The sequence below is a fragment of the Mirounga angustirostris genome, unplaced genomic scaffold, assembly GCF_029215605.1.
Source record: "Mirounga angustirostris isolate CCGP_5_RB_7025 unplaced genomic scaffold, mMirAng1.0.hap1 SCAF_2, whole genome shotgun sequence".
Taxonomy (NCBI): Eukaryota; Metazoa; Chordata; class Mammalia; order Carnivora; family Phocidae; genus Mirounga; species Mirounga angustirostris.
Window position 1 is genome coordinate 159,315,963 of NW_026991710.1, and position 15,109 is coordinate 159,331,071.

General features: G+C 59.6%; 2 protein-coding genes across 12 annotated transcripts in view; both read right to left on the reverse strand.

Moving 5' to 3' along the window:
- DMTN (dematin actin binding protein) overlaps positions 1-8,330 on the reverse strand; it is a 28,671-nt gene extending 20,341 nt beyond the window's left edge. For 2 of the 5 annotated variants that reach the window (XM_064585431.1, XM_064585427.1), the window contains exon 1: positions 220-460. The gene's annotated coding sequence lies outside the window, so the exon portion shown is untranslated. Of the gene's footprint in view, positions 1-219; positions 462-554; positions 573-8,059 lie in introns of those variants that run through there. The other 3 variants (XM_064585428.1, XM_064585429.1, XM_064585430.1) reach the window with 3 other exon arrangements.
- A 220-nt stretch (positions 8,331-8,550) lies between these two features.
- FGF17 (fibroblast growth factor 17) lies at positions 8,551-12,061 on the reverse strand. Of its 7 annotated transcripts, none has more exons than XM_064585435.1 (4): positions 11,574-12,061; positions 10,793-10,937; positions 10,471-10,577; positions 8,551-9,410 (listed from the first exon to the last, which is right to left on the reverse strand). In XM_064585435.1, the coding sequence occupies exons 2-4, from the start codon at positions 10,914-10,916 to the stop codon at positions 9,117-9,119; spliced, it is 525 nt and encodes a 174-aa protein (XP_064441505.1). In that variant the 5' UTR covers positions 10,917-10,937; positions 11,574-12,061; the 3' UTR covers positions 8,551-9,116. The 7 variants fall into 7 exon arrangements, with proteins under 7 accessions (XP_064441505.1, XP_064441506.1, XP_064441504.1 ...); XM_064585436.1 differs by having other exon boundaries at positions 10,793-10,970; positions 11,642-12,048; XM_064585434.1 differs by having other exon boundaries at positions 10,793-10,970; positions 11,574-12,048.
- Positions 12,062-15,109: the final 3,048 nt, after the last annotated feature.

The following is a 15,109-nucleotide window of genomic DNA, read 5'->3' on the forward strand; positions in this document are numbered from 1 at the left end:
TGAAGGGGGTACTGGGTGACAGTATAAAACACCCCGACCCTCTTTCTCAAATCAGGTTTGAGGAGATCAAACCCAGCTAGTCCCAGGGTCTGGCCACGCACGACCATTCTCCCACTGAACAGGGGCCACAGCTGACCCCCTCCCCGGAGGATCCCTGCCACCACCCAGAGCCCGAAGTGCCCACAGAGGGGAAGAGAGGTGGGAGACCTTGGCACCTACCTCTTCCCAGACAGTGGGGCCCAGACGCTCTGAGGCCCCAAGGCCGGGGCGGCAGGCGCCGGCCCGGGTCCCAGGGCTGCCGCTTTTTCTCAAGAGCCAAGGTAATAGGCGTCTCTTCCAGGAACCCAGCCGTGCTTTCCCAGAGCACAAATAACAGGAAAAACGCCGGCTTGGGGTAGGTGGGTGGGGGGGGGGGAGGTGGCACAGGAGGGGACCTACGCTCTGGGCCCCCACCCCCTCGTCCCCACCCTGCTTCTCCACGAGCTGGCGCTTGGAGCCTGCGTCTGGCGGGGCGGGCCCTGCCCCCTCCCTCCTCCCTCCCTGAACCTCCCCACCTCCAGCTGATAGTGTGTGGCCGGCCCGAGGGCGTGCATCTGTGTCTGTGTGTGTCTGTCTGCTCTTCCACCTCGATCACTCGCTGCAGCTCAATCCATCTCAAACAAGAGGAGCATTAACCGGGCATCATGACGAAGCGGAATCGGAAGCAGACTCGGCGAGCTGCTGGCCTTTTTCCCTCTCCCATGGCCCCAACCCTGTAACACTCATGCTCGCTCACACGCACACATACACACACACAGCCCCTCAAGCCTCCGCAGAAACAGCCAGGGTTTGAGTTGGGGTGGAGGCAAAAGGGGGCTCTACTGATAACCGAGGGGTGACAACACCTGGCTCCTCCCAGCACCTGCATCTCCTACTCATCACCTAAAAGCAGCAACGCAGGCCTCTGGGGGCCCTGCCTCCCTGGGGTGCTAAAGGGCACAGATGCTCAGGGGCAGGGAGAGGGCAAAATGCCAGAATTGGTCACCCAAGGAAGGATTCACCCCCTCCTGGGGAGGCCTGAATGGGAGGATCTGAGAAACCCGGTCCTTAGCACGGGAGACTGGGCTTGTCCTTTGGTACCCTGGATCCCCTGGGAACTGTGAGAAGGACCCCCCGTCTTTCACCAGGGCAGCTGCATCAGAAGGCAATTTCCTGCCAGGTGATGCCAAGGTCCCAGCCCAGAACTACAGGATGTGCCTTCCCTGAATGGGAAAACCCTCACCACTTCAGGACCCTGCCATTGGCCCATTGGTTCTCTCTGAGCTCAGCGCAGAGCCTGGTTCATTTGTGACCCCTGGGGGGCAGGGGAGGGAGCCCAGCTGGCTGACCCTGGCCGTGGCCCCAGTCTCCTTCCACCTCACAGCAGACTTGCCTACCTAGGCAGCCCTTGTTGTTGCCCTGGTAACTGCTGCCCACAGCCGGTCAGCTGATGGTATGAGCTGTCCTTGGGGAAATCTAGAATGTGGGGAGGGGGCTCTGGGGTATCCAAATGGAAAATCACAGGGGAAGGGGCTTGAGGGGGACAGATGAGAGTGTGCCTTGGACCTCTTTCTCAAAGAAAAGAGGACGGGAGGGCACAGATAGGGACAGGAATGGAGGGATGTCTGGGGTAGTGGAAGACAGAGAAGAATGAATTCTGAAGGATGGGCTCCAGCGAGAAAGGAGAAATGAAGAAGGCAGGCAGCTGAGTGGCTGAGGAAGAGTAGAAAGAATCCAGGCTTAGCTGCTGGGGACTGGCTGGGGAGAGGGCCCAGTAGGAAGGAACCAGAAAGCCTGGGGGTGGGGGAAGAAACCTTTAACTAGGAAAAAAAGGTCAGGACATGATGCAGGAGGGGGTGTACTTTTGATGTGGCAGGAGGGGCCACAGCTTTGGAGGGGGGGGACCCAGGCCTTTCTGGGAAACCAGCCCTGGTCTCTGCTTTCCTCCCTGCAAGCCCACCCTCACTGCCCGGGCCCCGCCGGCTGGGCTGTGGGCAGCCTCCTGCCAGCCTTCCGGCACACCGAGCACCAGGTGCTTTTCCACCGCAGCCCGTTAGGGCCCCTGGTTTTCCCACTTGCCACCCCGCCCCCAGGCCCCACCCCAGGAGTTTTGTCTTCCGGTGCAAGGGTGACCAGAGGTCGGGTTGGAATGAGCTGTTGCGGGGAAGGACAGCTGTGGACAGGGGCCTGGAATGAGGTGGCTCATGAGGAAAGGGTAGGAGTCTCTGGGCCGGGACGAGGGGAACATTCTCCTCTGCGAAACAAGCACGTCGTCGTCGGAAGGAGTGGGGGAAGCCAGGGGAAAGGGCAGGGGGAGGGGGAGGGGGAGGGGGAAGGGAGGGCTCTCCGGTACCTTCAGGGGCCTGGGGCGTGGGGCAGGAGCCCGGCAGCTTCCTCGGTGACATACACCTCCATCCCTCGGCGCATCTCCTCTCCGCCTCCCGTTGCCAAGACAACCTGCCGGCTCAGCCGCGGCGGCAGCAGGGAGGGGGGAGGAGGTGGCTGTGGCTCCCACAGCCTCTTCAGGGATGGAGGGAGGCAGCCTCAGGTCTGCTCAGTGCTGGGGTGGGGGTGGGGGAGCTGCAGGGGCCAGGGCTCCCCCTGAGTCTCCCCTACCCCCTTCCATGAGGCTCTGGGGTTGGCTCCCGGGGCGGCCTCAGGACAGCCCTAATTTAGGGCCAGAGAGCAGGACGGCCTTGCAGATGGAGGCAGCACTGGGCAGTGTCCCCCATTCCAGAAAGCTTGGTGTGCAGTAGGGGAAGAGCGATAGGAACAGGGAGGGATGACCTCTGTTGAAGAGTCAGAGGGTGGCTTCCAGCAGGAAGGCAAGGCCCTGAGCATGGCTGGGGTGGACACGGGGTTGTGGGCCCAGAAGTCTGCCCCCCACCTGACCTCAGCTGTCTCTGAGCACCTCCTCCTAGTCCTGAACCCTCTCATTCCCCTTGACCAAGAGGAGAGTCTTCCAATCCTGCAAAAGCCCATTCCCACTGCCCCCCACTCTAGAGGAATGTCCTTCCACGGGGTGGGAGAGCCACCTGTGCAGGAAGAGTCTGCCACCAGCCCACCCTGGAACCAAGGCGACTGCAGAGTGCAGAGTTAGGGCTCCCTCTGTCGGCCTGAGGCATGGTAGCTGTCAAGGTCATTCCTTACTGAGAGGGATCCTGGTGTGTGTGTGTGTGTGTGTGTGTGTGTGTGTGTGTGTGTCGGTGCCCACGGCGAGGGCACAACCAGGCCAGGAGACCCTTCTCTCACCTGCCATGCTCCACTTCCCCTCTGGTCTTGCCTGACAGTGAGACTTGCTTTGCCCACCAGCCCCTTCCCCCTGAGAAGGCCCCAGACTCCTCAGGGCCGGTGGACCATCCTCCCCTGTCGCTTGCCTGTCTCCCCTTCAGACTGGGATGAGAGGGGAGGCAAAAAGTTTCCCCCAGAAGCAGGCAACACTGAACACCAGTGCCTGTTGTCCAGGCCCCAGGGTAGGCTTCCTGGGCACCGCTTGGCCATACCCAGCTGCTGAGGGGACTAACGTACCTGTAAGCTCAGAAGTGCCTTGAGGCCTTGAGGATGGCCCCTTGCGTCCACAATAGGGGCTGGAACTCCTGCCCCTCTCAGGCAGGCAGTCCCAGGCCCCACACACCTAGCTCTTGGCTCCTTCCTGCAGCAAGATCACTGGTGCCAGATGTCCTGACTGGACTCTGGCCCCGCCGCCAGCCCCCTCCGCAAGGCCTGTGCAATGGGCTTCTCTTCTCTTGGTCTCACTCCATTGCCCCTCGCCCCGCCCCATGCACCAACCTGCTGGGACTGGGAGCACCAGGGACTCTCCCCCTATGCCTGGGCCGTCTAAACATTAACTCCTGGGGAGGGTGACTAAGGGTACCTAGGCACCTAAGGAGAAGGGAAAGGTGACAACTGGGCCACAGGAATAAAAGGAAGGATGAGGGCCTAGAAGTGACCCTTTCTCAAGAGTTTAGAAGTCATGTACCACCCCCCCCACCTCTGTACACTGGACCCTCTGTCTCGGGGACCCTAGAGCCTCAGCCCCCAGCATGCTGCCACAAGACTAGCCTCTCCCCCAGACCCCAACCCACAACTGCATGATCACTCTCCTTCTCAAAGCTCCTGCTACCGCAAAACTTTCCCTAGTGTGGCCCAATCTTTTCCTGCCACTTCTCCAGGCAAACTTACAATTCTAGCCAAACCCATGGACTGCTCAACTTCCCCTGAACACGCCTCACAGCTTCCTGCCTCAAAGCCTTTTTTCTCATGCTGTTTTCCCTCTTAGTATTTTCCCTTGCATGTCTTGTCTGCGGACTGGAATCCTGCTCATTCTTTTATTTGTTCAGAGGTGGGGGGAGGGGCAGAGGGAGAGAGAGAGAATCTCAAGCAGACTCCCCACTAAGCTTGGAGCCTGATGCGGATCTCAAGACCCTGAGATCATGACCTGAGCCGAAATCAAGAGTCGGACACTTAACCGACTGAGCCACCCAAGCGCCCCTGAAATCCTGCTCATCCTTAAAGATCATGCAAACCCCAGCCTTTCCCAAAGCTCTGGCCCCATGTACTCTCCCATCCCGGAACCCACCATGCCTGGCCGGAAATGGAGAACATCCCACTCAGGTGATGAAGACAGGCAAGAATGTAGACTGTAATGCTCCCTAGCTGCGACCACGAATGAGTTAATATCTCCGAGTCTGAGCTCGCCCACACATGATATGGGAATAATCTTACCCCCTGAATAAGGGGTTATACGTGAGTATTTCTCACATGCTGCCTGGCACATCTCTGGAGTTCTGTACACATTAGTGTCCTTATTTCCAATAGCTCCTATCTCCTTTTTTCCTCTTTTGGGCTGTACCAAATGCCACTTTGCTATCTTCTTAGGTGTGAGAGAGAGATTTCCGAAAGTCCTTAAGTTTCAAGTGTCTGGAGATCTTGACAGGGGATGATACCATATCTTGTCCGTCTTTTTTGTTAACTGAAGGGCTAGCACAGTGCTTGTACGTTGTAGGGAATAAATAAGTCTGTGGATTAAGTGCTTAGGACCCATCCCTGTCCAAGTCCACCTAAGGATGGAAGGTGGAGGCAGGATTCTGGTTCTCATTCTGCCTCCATCTCCAGGGACTGCAGGGTGCTGGGCCAAGGACTTCTTTCTGGACCTTCAGTTGGTTTAATTCCCTCAATAAATACTTACTCTGTGGAACGTCCTGTGCTGGGTACTATGGGGGAGGCAAAGACGGACTACTTCTACATCTGAGGCACTTGCTTTGTAGTACAACCATCCCACAAGCACGAATAAGTACAGTGATGTGTGCATAAGGCAAGGGCAAGTGGGTGGCCAGAGAGCCCCAGGGCACCGGAGATGACCACTAGCCCAAGAGAGGAGGCAAGTCTACAGAGCAGAGGAGACAGCAGCGGTCTGGGCGTGTGAGCGTTCTGGAGGAAGGCGTGCTGGACAGTAGGAACCTCACGATCAAAGATGGGCACAGGGTGCTGGCCGGACGGCAAGGGCTGCTGTCTTGCCAGAGCTCCTGGAGGGGACTTGTAGGGACAGGGCTGGGAAGGAAAGCTGGGCGGGATTGTACAGGAGCTAAGGAGTCCACTGGTGATCCCATAACGCGAGCAGAGCTGTGGGTTAGGGTGGGGTAGGGTGAGCGAACCGTGTGATATCCTGGAGGGGGTAGGGGTGTCGGGAGGCAGAGACATGACTTGGAAAGCTACTGTACTAACTGAGACAGACCCCAGCGAGGTCTGGCAGCGGTGCAGAGTTTCTGAGTGTGGGAGAGAAAGCAGTGGTGTGCAAGGGGCTGACAGCTGACGTGCTGCATTGCTAGGAGAGACTCAGCAGGAAGAACAAGGCGAGAAGAGAAAGGCAGAAATCTTAGGGAATGTTTCTATGAAGAGGAGCCAGGGAAGAGAAGGGTCCCAGCAACAGAGAATGAAGAGGTAGGACAGAGCTTCAAAAAGGGGTGGTCCTTCATGGCTGTGAGGCTGGGGACGCCCAGGTCTGAAACCAGGGAGCTCACTGGCCACTGAAGTATGAAGGACAGGGCTCAGTAGAGTGACTTTAATAGAAGCCAGCTTGCAGGGACTAGAAAGTGAGTGGATTTCCCCCTCTGCCTCATCTGGCTGTTGGAGGACAGGACAGCGGAGGGGAGATCAATATGCAGGCTATTCTTAGCTGGAGGTCTTGGTAATCCTAACCAGCACAGGATCTGAGACACCTGCTGCCGCCTCCCTCCACTTTGTCACATCCTCCCGGAGAGGGATGCACTCATCTTGCCCCAAGTCTTCCCCCACGGTGTCCACCCCCATCTGCACACTTGCTTAGAACCTTCCGGCACACAGAGGCAGCCAGGGTTGCTGCAGCCAGCTGCGGAGTGGTCTGAGGTCCTCAAGGAAGCCTTCTTCCTCCCCCACCCATGTTAAATCCCTTGAGACCCCATTTTCAGAGATCCATTCCATTGGCCTCTTCCTTTCCGCATCTTTGAAATCAGCCCCAGTTTAGAAGAATGAACTGAACAGACTTCCCCAGAGTATGAAGACACCCTCTGGGTATGGAGCCTGGACTTGGCAGAGGCATGAAAAGGTGTGGTAAGAAGGTTCAGAGAGCCAAGCCAGAGACCCAAGGCCACCAGCAGGCGTCAGACGTGCCAGGCTTGGGGCTCGGGGCGGGGCAAGGCACTCTGAGATGGCACAGACCTCCGAGGCCGCCTTCCTCCCTCACCCTGCCCACTCTCAGCCCCCCCTCACCAGGTCTCACCTCAGAAAGCAAGAAAGGAAACAGTGAGGGCTTTCTGGAGCCGGCCCCCAGAGGCCTGTCCGTGCTGGGGAGGTCAAAGAGAGGGAGGAGGGGCGGGAGAAAGGCGGAGAAGAAAGCAGAGGCAAGACAAAGGGCCCCGTCCACCTTTGAAGCTGTCTCTAACCCAGCCAGGGATGGTGGGGTGGGTCTGAGAGCCCGGCTGGGGGGAGGCAGTCTAGAGTTTTAAAGAATGTCTTAAATTCCTGCGGGAATCAGCAGGATTGTAAGAGCCCCCCTCCCCAACACACCTCCTTCCCAGTCTCCTACCCCTGCCCCCCAAGTCCAGACCTCCACACCTGGGGGCCCCAACCCTTTGTCCTCAGGTAATTGCTGGGCGGTGCCCCTGTGTTTAAAATCCCATTGAACTCACCAGTTATCAGCTGTGGCTCCGGACCACCCTCCCTACCCCCCAACCCCCAGAAAACGACCCCCAACACATCTCCTGCAGTCTTCACCAGGATTAAGGCTCTTTGTGATGGGGCGGGGGCAACCTGGTGCAAAGCAATTATGACAAGCTGGGGGAGAATGTCCTGGGGCCTGGGGGACCTCCCTCTTGGCTGTGCCTTCTAAATTGCTCAGAGTTGGGGGTGTCAGACTGCTCCAGTCCTCACCAAAGGAGAGGCGAGGGATCCCCAACCTCCACCGACTTGGACGGCTGCTTCACCCACCTCCCATTTTGACTAAACCAGGCTCCTCCCCAACTTCCCAATCGGTCCTTATTTTTAGGCCATTCTTGGGAAAAGTGGGGAGAAGGGAGGTCTATTCATCCTTTTTCCTTTTTCCTCTCTCTCCATAATACTTCCCTCCAACAGCTTCCCAGAAAGCAGAGGAAAGGGAAACTGAGGCTGGGGGTCCAACAACAGAAGAGCGGGCTTGGGCGGGGAGCCCTGCTAAGAAGGGCTTTCCCCTCAACAAGATTAAAAGCCAGCGCAGAGGAGGAAAGAGGCGGTTTTTATGGCCTCTTAGTTCCACTCCCCAAAAGCACACCTGGAGGCGTCTGGGAAAGCCCACCCGAGAAGCCCGGGCGGGGGAGGGGGGCGCCGTTCCCCTCCGCCCGCCGCGGCTCCCCCTCCCCCTGGGCCGCGCGGCCGGGCCCGCCGCCTCTAATTGCGACTTCCCCTCAGGTGTGGCCCCCGCCCCCGCCCCCCGCGAGGACCTGGGGAACAAGAGGACGCATTCTCGCCCTCACTCCCCCTTCCGCTCGGCCGAGCCCTCCTCCCCCATCCCCCTGCCCCCCCTCCTCACCGGAAAACGGCAATCTGGCTACCGGCGAGGAGGCTGCGGCGTCCGCGGGCCGCCCGGGCGCCGTGCCGGGCTCTCGGGCCTGCTGCCCCGGCCCCGGCCCCGGCGGCTCGCCCGCCCGAGGGTTTGGGTTTGCTTCGCCCCAACAGGTAGCACGGGACGCGCTGTGCCAGCCAGGAAACCGGAGCCCGCGCGGAGGGAGGGGTGCGCCCGCCGGTCCCGGGGCCTGGGCACGCCCCGGGCCGCCAGTCTCGCGCCAGGCGGAGGTGCGGGGCCTTCTCCGGGCCACCCACGCCCCGCTTCCACTGCGGGCGGCGCTGCCCGCCGCGCCCCGAGCGCCGCCCCATCCACCTGCCGGGCCACGCCCGGCCCCGGGCCACTGGGCTCCCACGGCTCGCCCGGGCTCTGTTCCGCGCCTCTCGGAGAGGCAAGTTTGTTACCCCGCAGTTTGGGAGTTGGATTGTCCACCCCGCCTTCAAATAACCCGTTTGCAGGAAAATGGTTTTATTCTGGGGCTCGAAATTGGGGATGGGGGTGCAGGCCTGGGTAGTGGAATGTGAAGAATGGCCATCCCTCTTTTTTTTTTTTTTTTTCGCTCCCTTTTTCTTTTTTCCTGAAACAAACACAAAAGTCCCTTCCTACAGTCTGGCCAGGAGGAATTTGGAGGCTGGAAGTAGACTGAGGAAGTCTCAGCAAGCAGAGTTCCTGACAGTGTCTGCAAGGCCTTGAATCTGCTGCCCTTTCCACCTGTTTCAGGGAGCCTGCGTCCAGGGGAACACTACAGTTCCCCGCCTGGGGGTCTGCCCCACCCCCACCCCCGGGGCCTATTCCAGTGCGGGGGTGGGGCGGTGGGGGGGTGTCTGGGGCGGCTGCCCTGAGGCCCCAGCCCTGGTTTGTGGCAGTCCCGCCCCTTTCTGGCTGGAGGCTCTGACGCTTGGTGGTCCTCAGGGTCCTCCTTGGGGGCTCTGGTTCCCCTCCCTCCACCCCAGCCCAGTCTTGGGATCAGGAAGGGAAGGGGATGGGAAGGCTGGTGAGGGGCGGCTGCCCCCAGTGTCCCCGACTACGTCAGGGGCTGTGGCCTCCGTGTGCGCTTGGTCCGGCGGGTGGGGGCTGAGCCCACGAACTCGAACTGCTTCTGCCTCTCGGCGTGGTTGGGGAAGGGCAGCTGGCCCTGGTAGAGGCGCTTGATGAAGTGAGCCTCTCGTTGGTTCTGGCGGCTGCGAGAAGCCTGGCGGGGCCGGCCCTGCCTCGTGAAGGCCATGAACCATCCCTCGTGCCGGGCATTCTGGAAGGCCGTGTAGTTGTTCTCCAGCACAATCTCCGTGAACACACAGTCTTTGCTCTTCCCGCTGGGCTGCGGAGGGAAGGAGGGTGAGGAGGGGAGTTTGTCCACCCAACCTGTCTGGCTTGTCAGCCTTTTGGGCCTATTCTGTAGGACAAAGGAGGGAGTGATGGGGGCTGTGTGCCCAAGGACTTCTGCCTGGTGAGGTGAGACGGGTGCCCTTGTTGGAGAGGCAAAAGTGGGAGAAAGGAACAAGTTTTGCTGGGAGTCAGATCTGAACTTAAACACAGGCTTGTCATTTGCAAGTTGTACACCTTGAGAACGGTGTTTAGCCATGCCGAGCCTGTTTCCCCAGACGTGGCATAAAGATCCAGATTATTCTGCAGTGCGTACTCAGTGGGTACTCAGCACATGAGAACACTCCTCAGTGTGGGCGAATGGTAACTGCTGGGTGGAGGAAAAGGAGGCAACAAGCAGCCTCTAATGAAAAGAAGGGGCAAATGTTTACAGAATAAAGACAATGTCAGGAACCACACAGCCACCCATTTGACCTTATCCATAGCCTTGACCCTATGCCCATTTTTATAGACGAGAAGCCTGAGGCTTGACTGAAATCAGCAAATATTTGGTGAGAACAGCCAGAATCAGAAGCCAGGATTGACAAATGCTAAAGGAAATGGAATTCTCCCTACACAACAGTGCTGAGCCTGCCATTGTGGAGAGGTTACACTAGCAGGCAGTTTTGTAGGCAGTATGCATCTTCCTGGACGGATTCTGGGGGCCCCACTGACCTTGGAGGAGCTTGTGGCCGTGTATGAGTGCCCACTCTCAGCCCTGATCAGCACTTAACCCTCAACATGAAGGCTGCAATCTCATGTAGGTGCTAAAATCCTGACTGATTGCTGTCGGGACATAGCCCGGAAATCAGAGCCGAAGAGACTACGGGTCACTAAGTGTTCTGAGAGCTTCTAGACCCACAGGGACTCATTTACATGGAGAAACCAGAGAGTGGCTGAGTGTTGGGGTGTGAGTAGAAGTAGTCCTGGCTTGGGCCCAGTGGAGGGGAGTGGGGTGCTGTGGGGCAGGCGGTAAGATTGGTTCATTCACCACTCGCCCTCCTTCCAGGTCTCACCTTTCCGATGAGCTTGCCCCTCTTGTTCATGCAGATGTATTTCTCACTCTCAGCACCCTTGATGCGCACACGGCTTCCAAAGGTGTCCGTCTCCACTATGAGTTTGGCTGTGACGGGGGAGGGGGAGAAAGACTTCTGTCCATGGGGGTTCCCGGCTCAGGGGTGTGGCAGGGGGCCCCCCAACCAGCCTGACCTCCGAGCTTGGGCGGGGGGGCACCGGGAGGCTCTCACACTTGGGCCCCTGCCCTGGCACAGGATCTGGGGAGAGACCAGGTTAGGCAGGCCAGGGGGTGAGTGGCCTCTGACGAGGGCTGGGTCTCACCGAACTTGTTGCCGTCCTCCGCGGTGGCAGAGATGCGACGCCCGGTGACCTGCACGTGCTTGCCACTGGTCCGGCTGTAGAGCTGGTACTCGCGAATCTGCCGCCGGCTCAGCTGGTCGGTCATGGCGCCCTGGTCCCTCACGTACTGGTTAAAATTAGGAGACGGGTGATTCTCCCCCTTTGCGGTTACCAAGGGAAAAATAGTGTCAATTTGCTTTGGGTGACACCACCACCGGTCCATCCAGGGGAGCGGGGTGTGGAGGTGAGTGTGATGCGGGCAGGTCCATTGGTCCTGGGAAGCAGAGGTGCAGGGCAAGGGGACATATGATCCTCCCAGGCCAGTGGGTGAGCCAGTCGTGACCTCTGGGCTCTCTGTCTGCCAGGCTTGGGGGACATCTGGTGATCTAGTGCCCACCTGGAATCGTGACTCTGGTTGCTAGAAGGAACCCAATTTCAGCGCGAACTGTGGAATCCCGAGCTCCTGCCCGCCTCCCCTGCCCCTGCCCCTGCCCCTGGGTGCTCAGGGCTCTCAGAGACGCCGGGCCCCGGTTCAGTGTTCCTCCCTCCTCTAGGGGTGAGGGAGGTGGAGGCCGCAGCAGGAAGAGGCGCTAGGGGTGGTGGCCCAGGGGCGCCCCCGGGAGGCGCCGGCCTGCCTGTGCCACGATGTAATAGGCTCGTGGCCAGTGGGGGCGATGTTGCAGCCTGCTGCCTGCTCCCCGGGTTCCACCGTGCGCGCTGCCAAGCCTGGCCGAGTACCGCCGCAGGCCCAGTCTCTCCTTACCTATCTGCAACACTGAGCGGGAGAAAAACAGACCACTTCCTGTCCTCCCTCTCCAGTAAGGTGCAAACCTGATGCCATTTCTCAGCGGCAGCTGCTGGTGACAGCCTCAACCCTAGGCTCAAATGTTTCTCTCTCCGCCCGATCGTGCTGGCCAGACTCTCTCTGCCCCAGACTTTCTCTGCCCCAGATCCCTAGGGCCACCTTTATCCCAGGCCCAGTCACAACCACCGAGACAGACCTGGACCCAGATCAGCATCTGTCAGAGGCCACTCTGTTGTAGAGGGAGGAGCCAGAGCCGGAAGGATCAGCTTTGAGGAAAGGGGCGGTGAGTGAGCGGCTCCAGGCTGACCCTGTAACCCGCTCAGGGTTAACCCTTCATGTGTGTCACTGCTCATTTCCGACTCCAGCTCAGCCACTGGCCAGGAGTGCCGCCAGAACCCCCCCCTGCCTATGAGAGCAGGGTCTGGAGACTCAGAGCAGCGAAGTGCGACCCGCACCCCACCCTGGAATTTGGGGTGGGGGCCTGCCTCCCTGCCAGGGAGTGGGGTCTGGCTGGCCCAGGACCCTCGGTTAGGTCCGGCCTGTCCCCAGCCCCCAGCCTCCTGGCCCAGGTTCAGGCCCTCCGCCCCTCTTGGCGGGCAGCCTTCTTCTGGCTGTCTGTTCCAGGTCAGGAGCAGAGAGGGCCCCCCTGAAGCCCCCTCCTCTCCTTGTCCCCCTTCAGGCCTTGCACAAAAGCAGCCCCACGCCCCCCCCACAACCCCACAGCCCACAAGTCGCTCTCCCCGCGGGACCTGGCCTGTCCCTTTCATGTTCCCGCTGCAGGGGGACCTCCCCTTCCACTGCTGCAGACAGCTGCTTGTCAGACGGCCCCTCAAGCATAGCTATGGTCCGGCCTGCCGGCCCCCCCTCCAAGGGGGGTGAGGGGGCACTTCAAGGGGGAAAGGACAGCTTTGCCACCTTCCCTGAGTCCTGAATGGGGCCTCAGCCAGGCCATAAACGCCCGGCCAGCCTCACCATTGTGCTAATTCCCCTTCCAGAACAGGTTGGGCCCACCCCTAGCCCCCTCCCGGCCAGGCTGGGGGCTTTCTTCTTGCTCTCCCTGGATGTGTGAAGCAAAAGGCCTGGAACGGGGGCTAGAGCAAAAGGGGGAAGGAAAGGGGGGGGAGTTGTCTCTCTCTCTCCCACCCCCCCACTGCTTCAAAGGCAGCCCCTTTCCCTCTCCCAGAGAAAAGGCATTTACCTTCAAAAAAAGTCCCCACTGGATATGAAGAGAAGCGGGCCTCTGGCCTGGGAAAGCCAAGCGATCTCTCCCCAGAGCGGTTCTGGACCAGTGCATTTTAATAGCTGCACTTTTATGGAGGATCACAAAAAGGGACCGAGCCTTGCACAGGGGGCTGAGGCTTGGGGTGGGGGGGTGTGCATGGGGGGGGGGTGCTGACATAGGGTGGGGGGAGTGTGGAGATGCAAACCCTGAATCTTGTCCCAAAAAAACCTCTTTGGGCTTCACCTCATTGCCCTGTAGGTAAGGAGTCACCCCGCCCTGGCTGGGCATTCTGACTGTCCACTCAATCCCCCAGGACAGTGGCCCCCCAGGACATCCGTGTTGGGGGGTGTGGGGTAGTAAGTGGAACGCACAAGTGGTTTTGCATGGAAACCTGTGTTTTCAGGTACCTCCAAGTACAAGCCTCACCTGAGCCAGCACCTCTGCCCTCTACCTACCACTCCAGACTCCATCCCTCAAGCCTGGGCTGCCCCATGCATTTAGCCTTGGGTGGGGGAGGAACACGTGTGGCAATAAGGAGAGAGAAACAGAGACTCCAGGACAAGTAGGGACAGGGAGGGTCATGGAGGGAGGACAGATAAAGACCTCAGTGAATCCCCAAATGTGCCTTAGCCCCTTCTACCCGCCTCCAAAGGCTGACACCAACCCCCCAACCTCAAAAACCATCTGTATCCAGGGGGAGACCAGAACCTGCCGAGAGGAGACTACCCGCCCCAGCTGGGTGGGGTGGGGGGAGATGGGAAAAAGCTGGTGGGGGGGGCGCCCGCCTACCTGAGTTTGACAGCAGAGAATCAGTAGCTGCAGGCACCTGTGTGGGAAGACAAGGCAGACCCTGGTGTGGGTGCCAGCCGTCAACCCAGGGCGAGCAACCAGGCACCCCCCCAGCCCCTCCGTGTGGGGTCCCGGTAAGATTAGGTCTGCCCCAGGCTGGAAATGGCGACAAAACTTCAGTCCAGAGAGGGAGCACACTTACAGAGTGAGGTTGGGCAGCAGGCGGGTGGCTCCCATCGCCGGAGAGATTTCTTGGGGCGGTTGCCCCCCTGCCCCCAAACTCAGGAGCAGATATGGGCAGTCCCCAGGGGTAGAGTCCCAGAGAAGCCAAGGTCTCTTCAAGCCACAGGTTTTCAGGGGGGAGAGGAGGAGAGAGAGGGGAGGAGGAGGAGAGAGAAGGGAGGGGAGGAGGAGTGGGGGAGGAGGGCGTAATTGGGAGACTGAGGTGTGAGGTGTCCACCTTCCTGGCCAGTGAGCCGGCTAAGCAGCCACCGGCGGGGGCCGCCAGCCTCTTGCTGGGCTACCCGAGCACAGAGGATGGAGCTGCTGGATAAGGAGGCTGGCCCCTGTGGTCTCCCCCGTTTTTCCTGACCCTCAGACCTGGACTGGAGGGCCCCTCCTCCCCTCCCAGGGCCAGCTTCTCCTGCCCTCAGGTCCGGTGCCCCACCTCCCCAAGGGAGAGTGCAGGTATCATTCCGGGACAGGGGTTGCTGAGTCTGGCTCTGGGGGTGGAAATTCCCAGAAGCAGCCTTAAAAGGAGGAGCCTCCCTCCAGGGGGCAGGCGGTGGGCTTGGCTAGGAGCGCTTGCTTCCACTGCCTCTGTGACCCCTTGCTCCCCCTCTCTGCTGTCTGGCCACTGGGATGGAGGTGTTAAGGCTGTCCCAACTGGCAGCAAATAGTGGGTGCAACAGGTGGGGGGCCAGGGATGGGGGAGAAGGTGCAGCTGGGGCTGTGGAAGGACCCGTCTCAGAAAAGACAGACTCGGAGAAGAGCTGGTGCATTGGCGTGAGCTACTTTTCTCTGGGCCTGGGCACTTTTCTCCTAGAAATGGGGCGGTACCACCTCAGGATGTCGGAGGACCAAATGAGATGACTGCACTGAGCAGACGCCAAAAGGTGTAATATGTTCTTGGGCCTCACCCATCATCCTCTCTGGGGCAGCAGCTGTCCCTAGGGCCTCCTCCCTGCGCCCACCAGCAGCTGCCTGGGATGAAGTGCCCACCAGCCTCTTCACATGACCTCTGGTCCCACCCTGCTCTGTACCGTCCCAGTATTATGCCATTCGACAGACAGGGAAACTGAGGCACACTGGTAGGTAGTTAGTTCAGAATGACCCAGCTAGTGAATGGTGGAACTAGGTTCCTAAAGTCCATGCTCTTTCTATTCTATCTCATCCGGAGACTTTCTGCTGTGTCCACGCCCTCTGGGCTGAGATATCCAAGGTCCCAGAAGCTGGTGACCAGGGACTCTAACTGTTCCTTCCC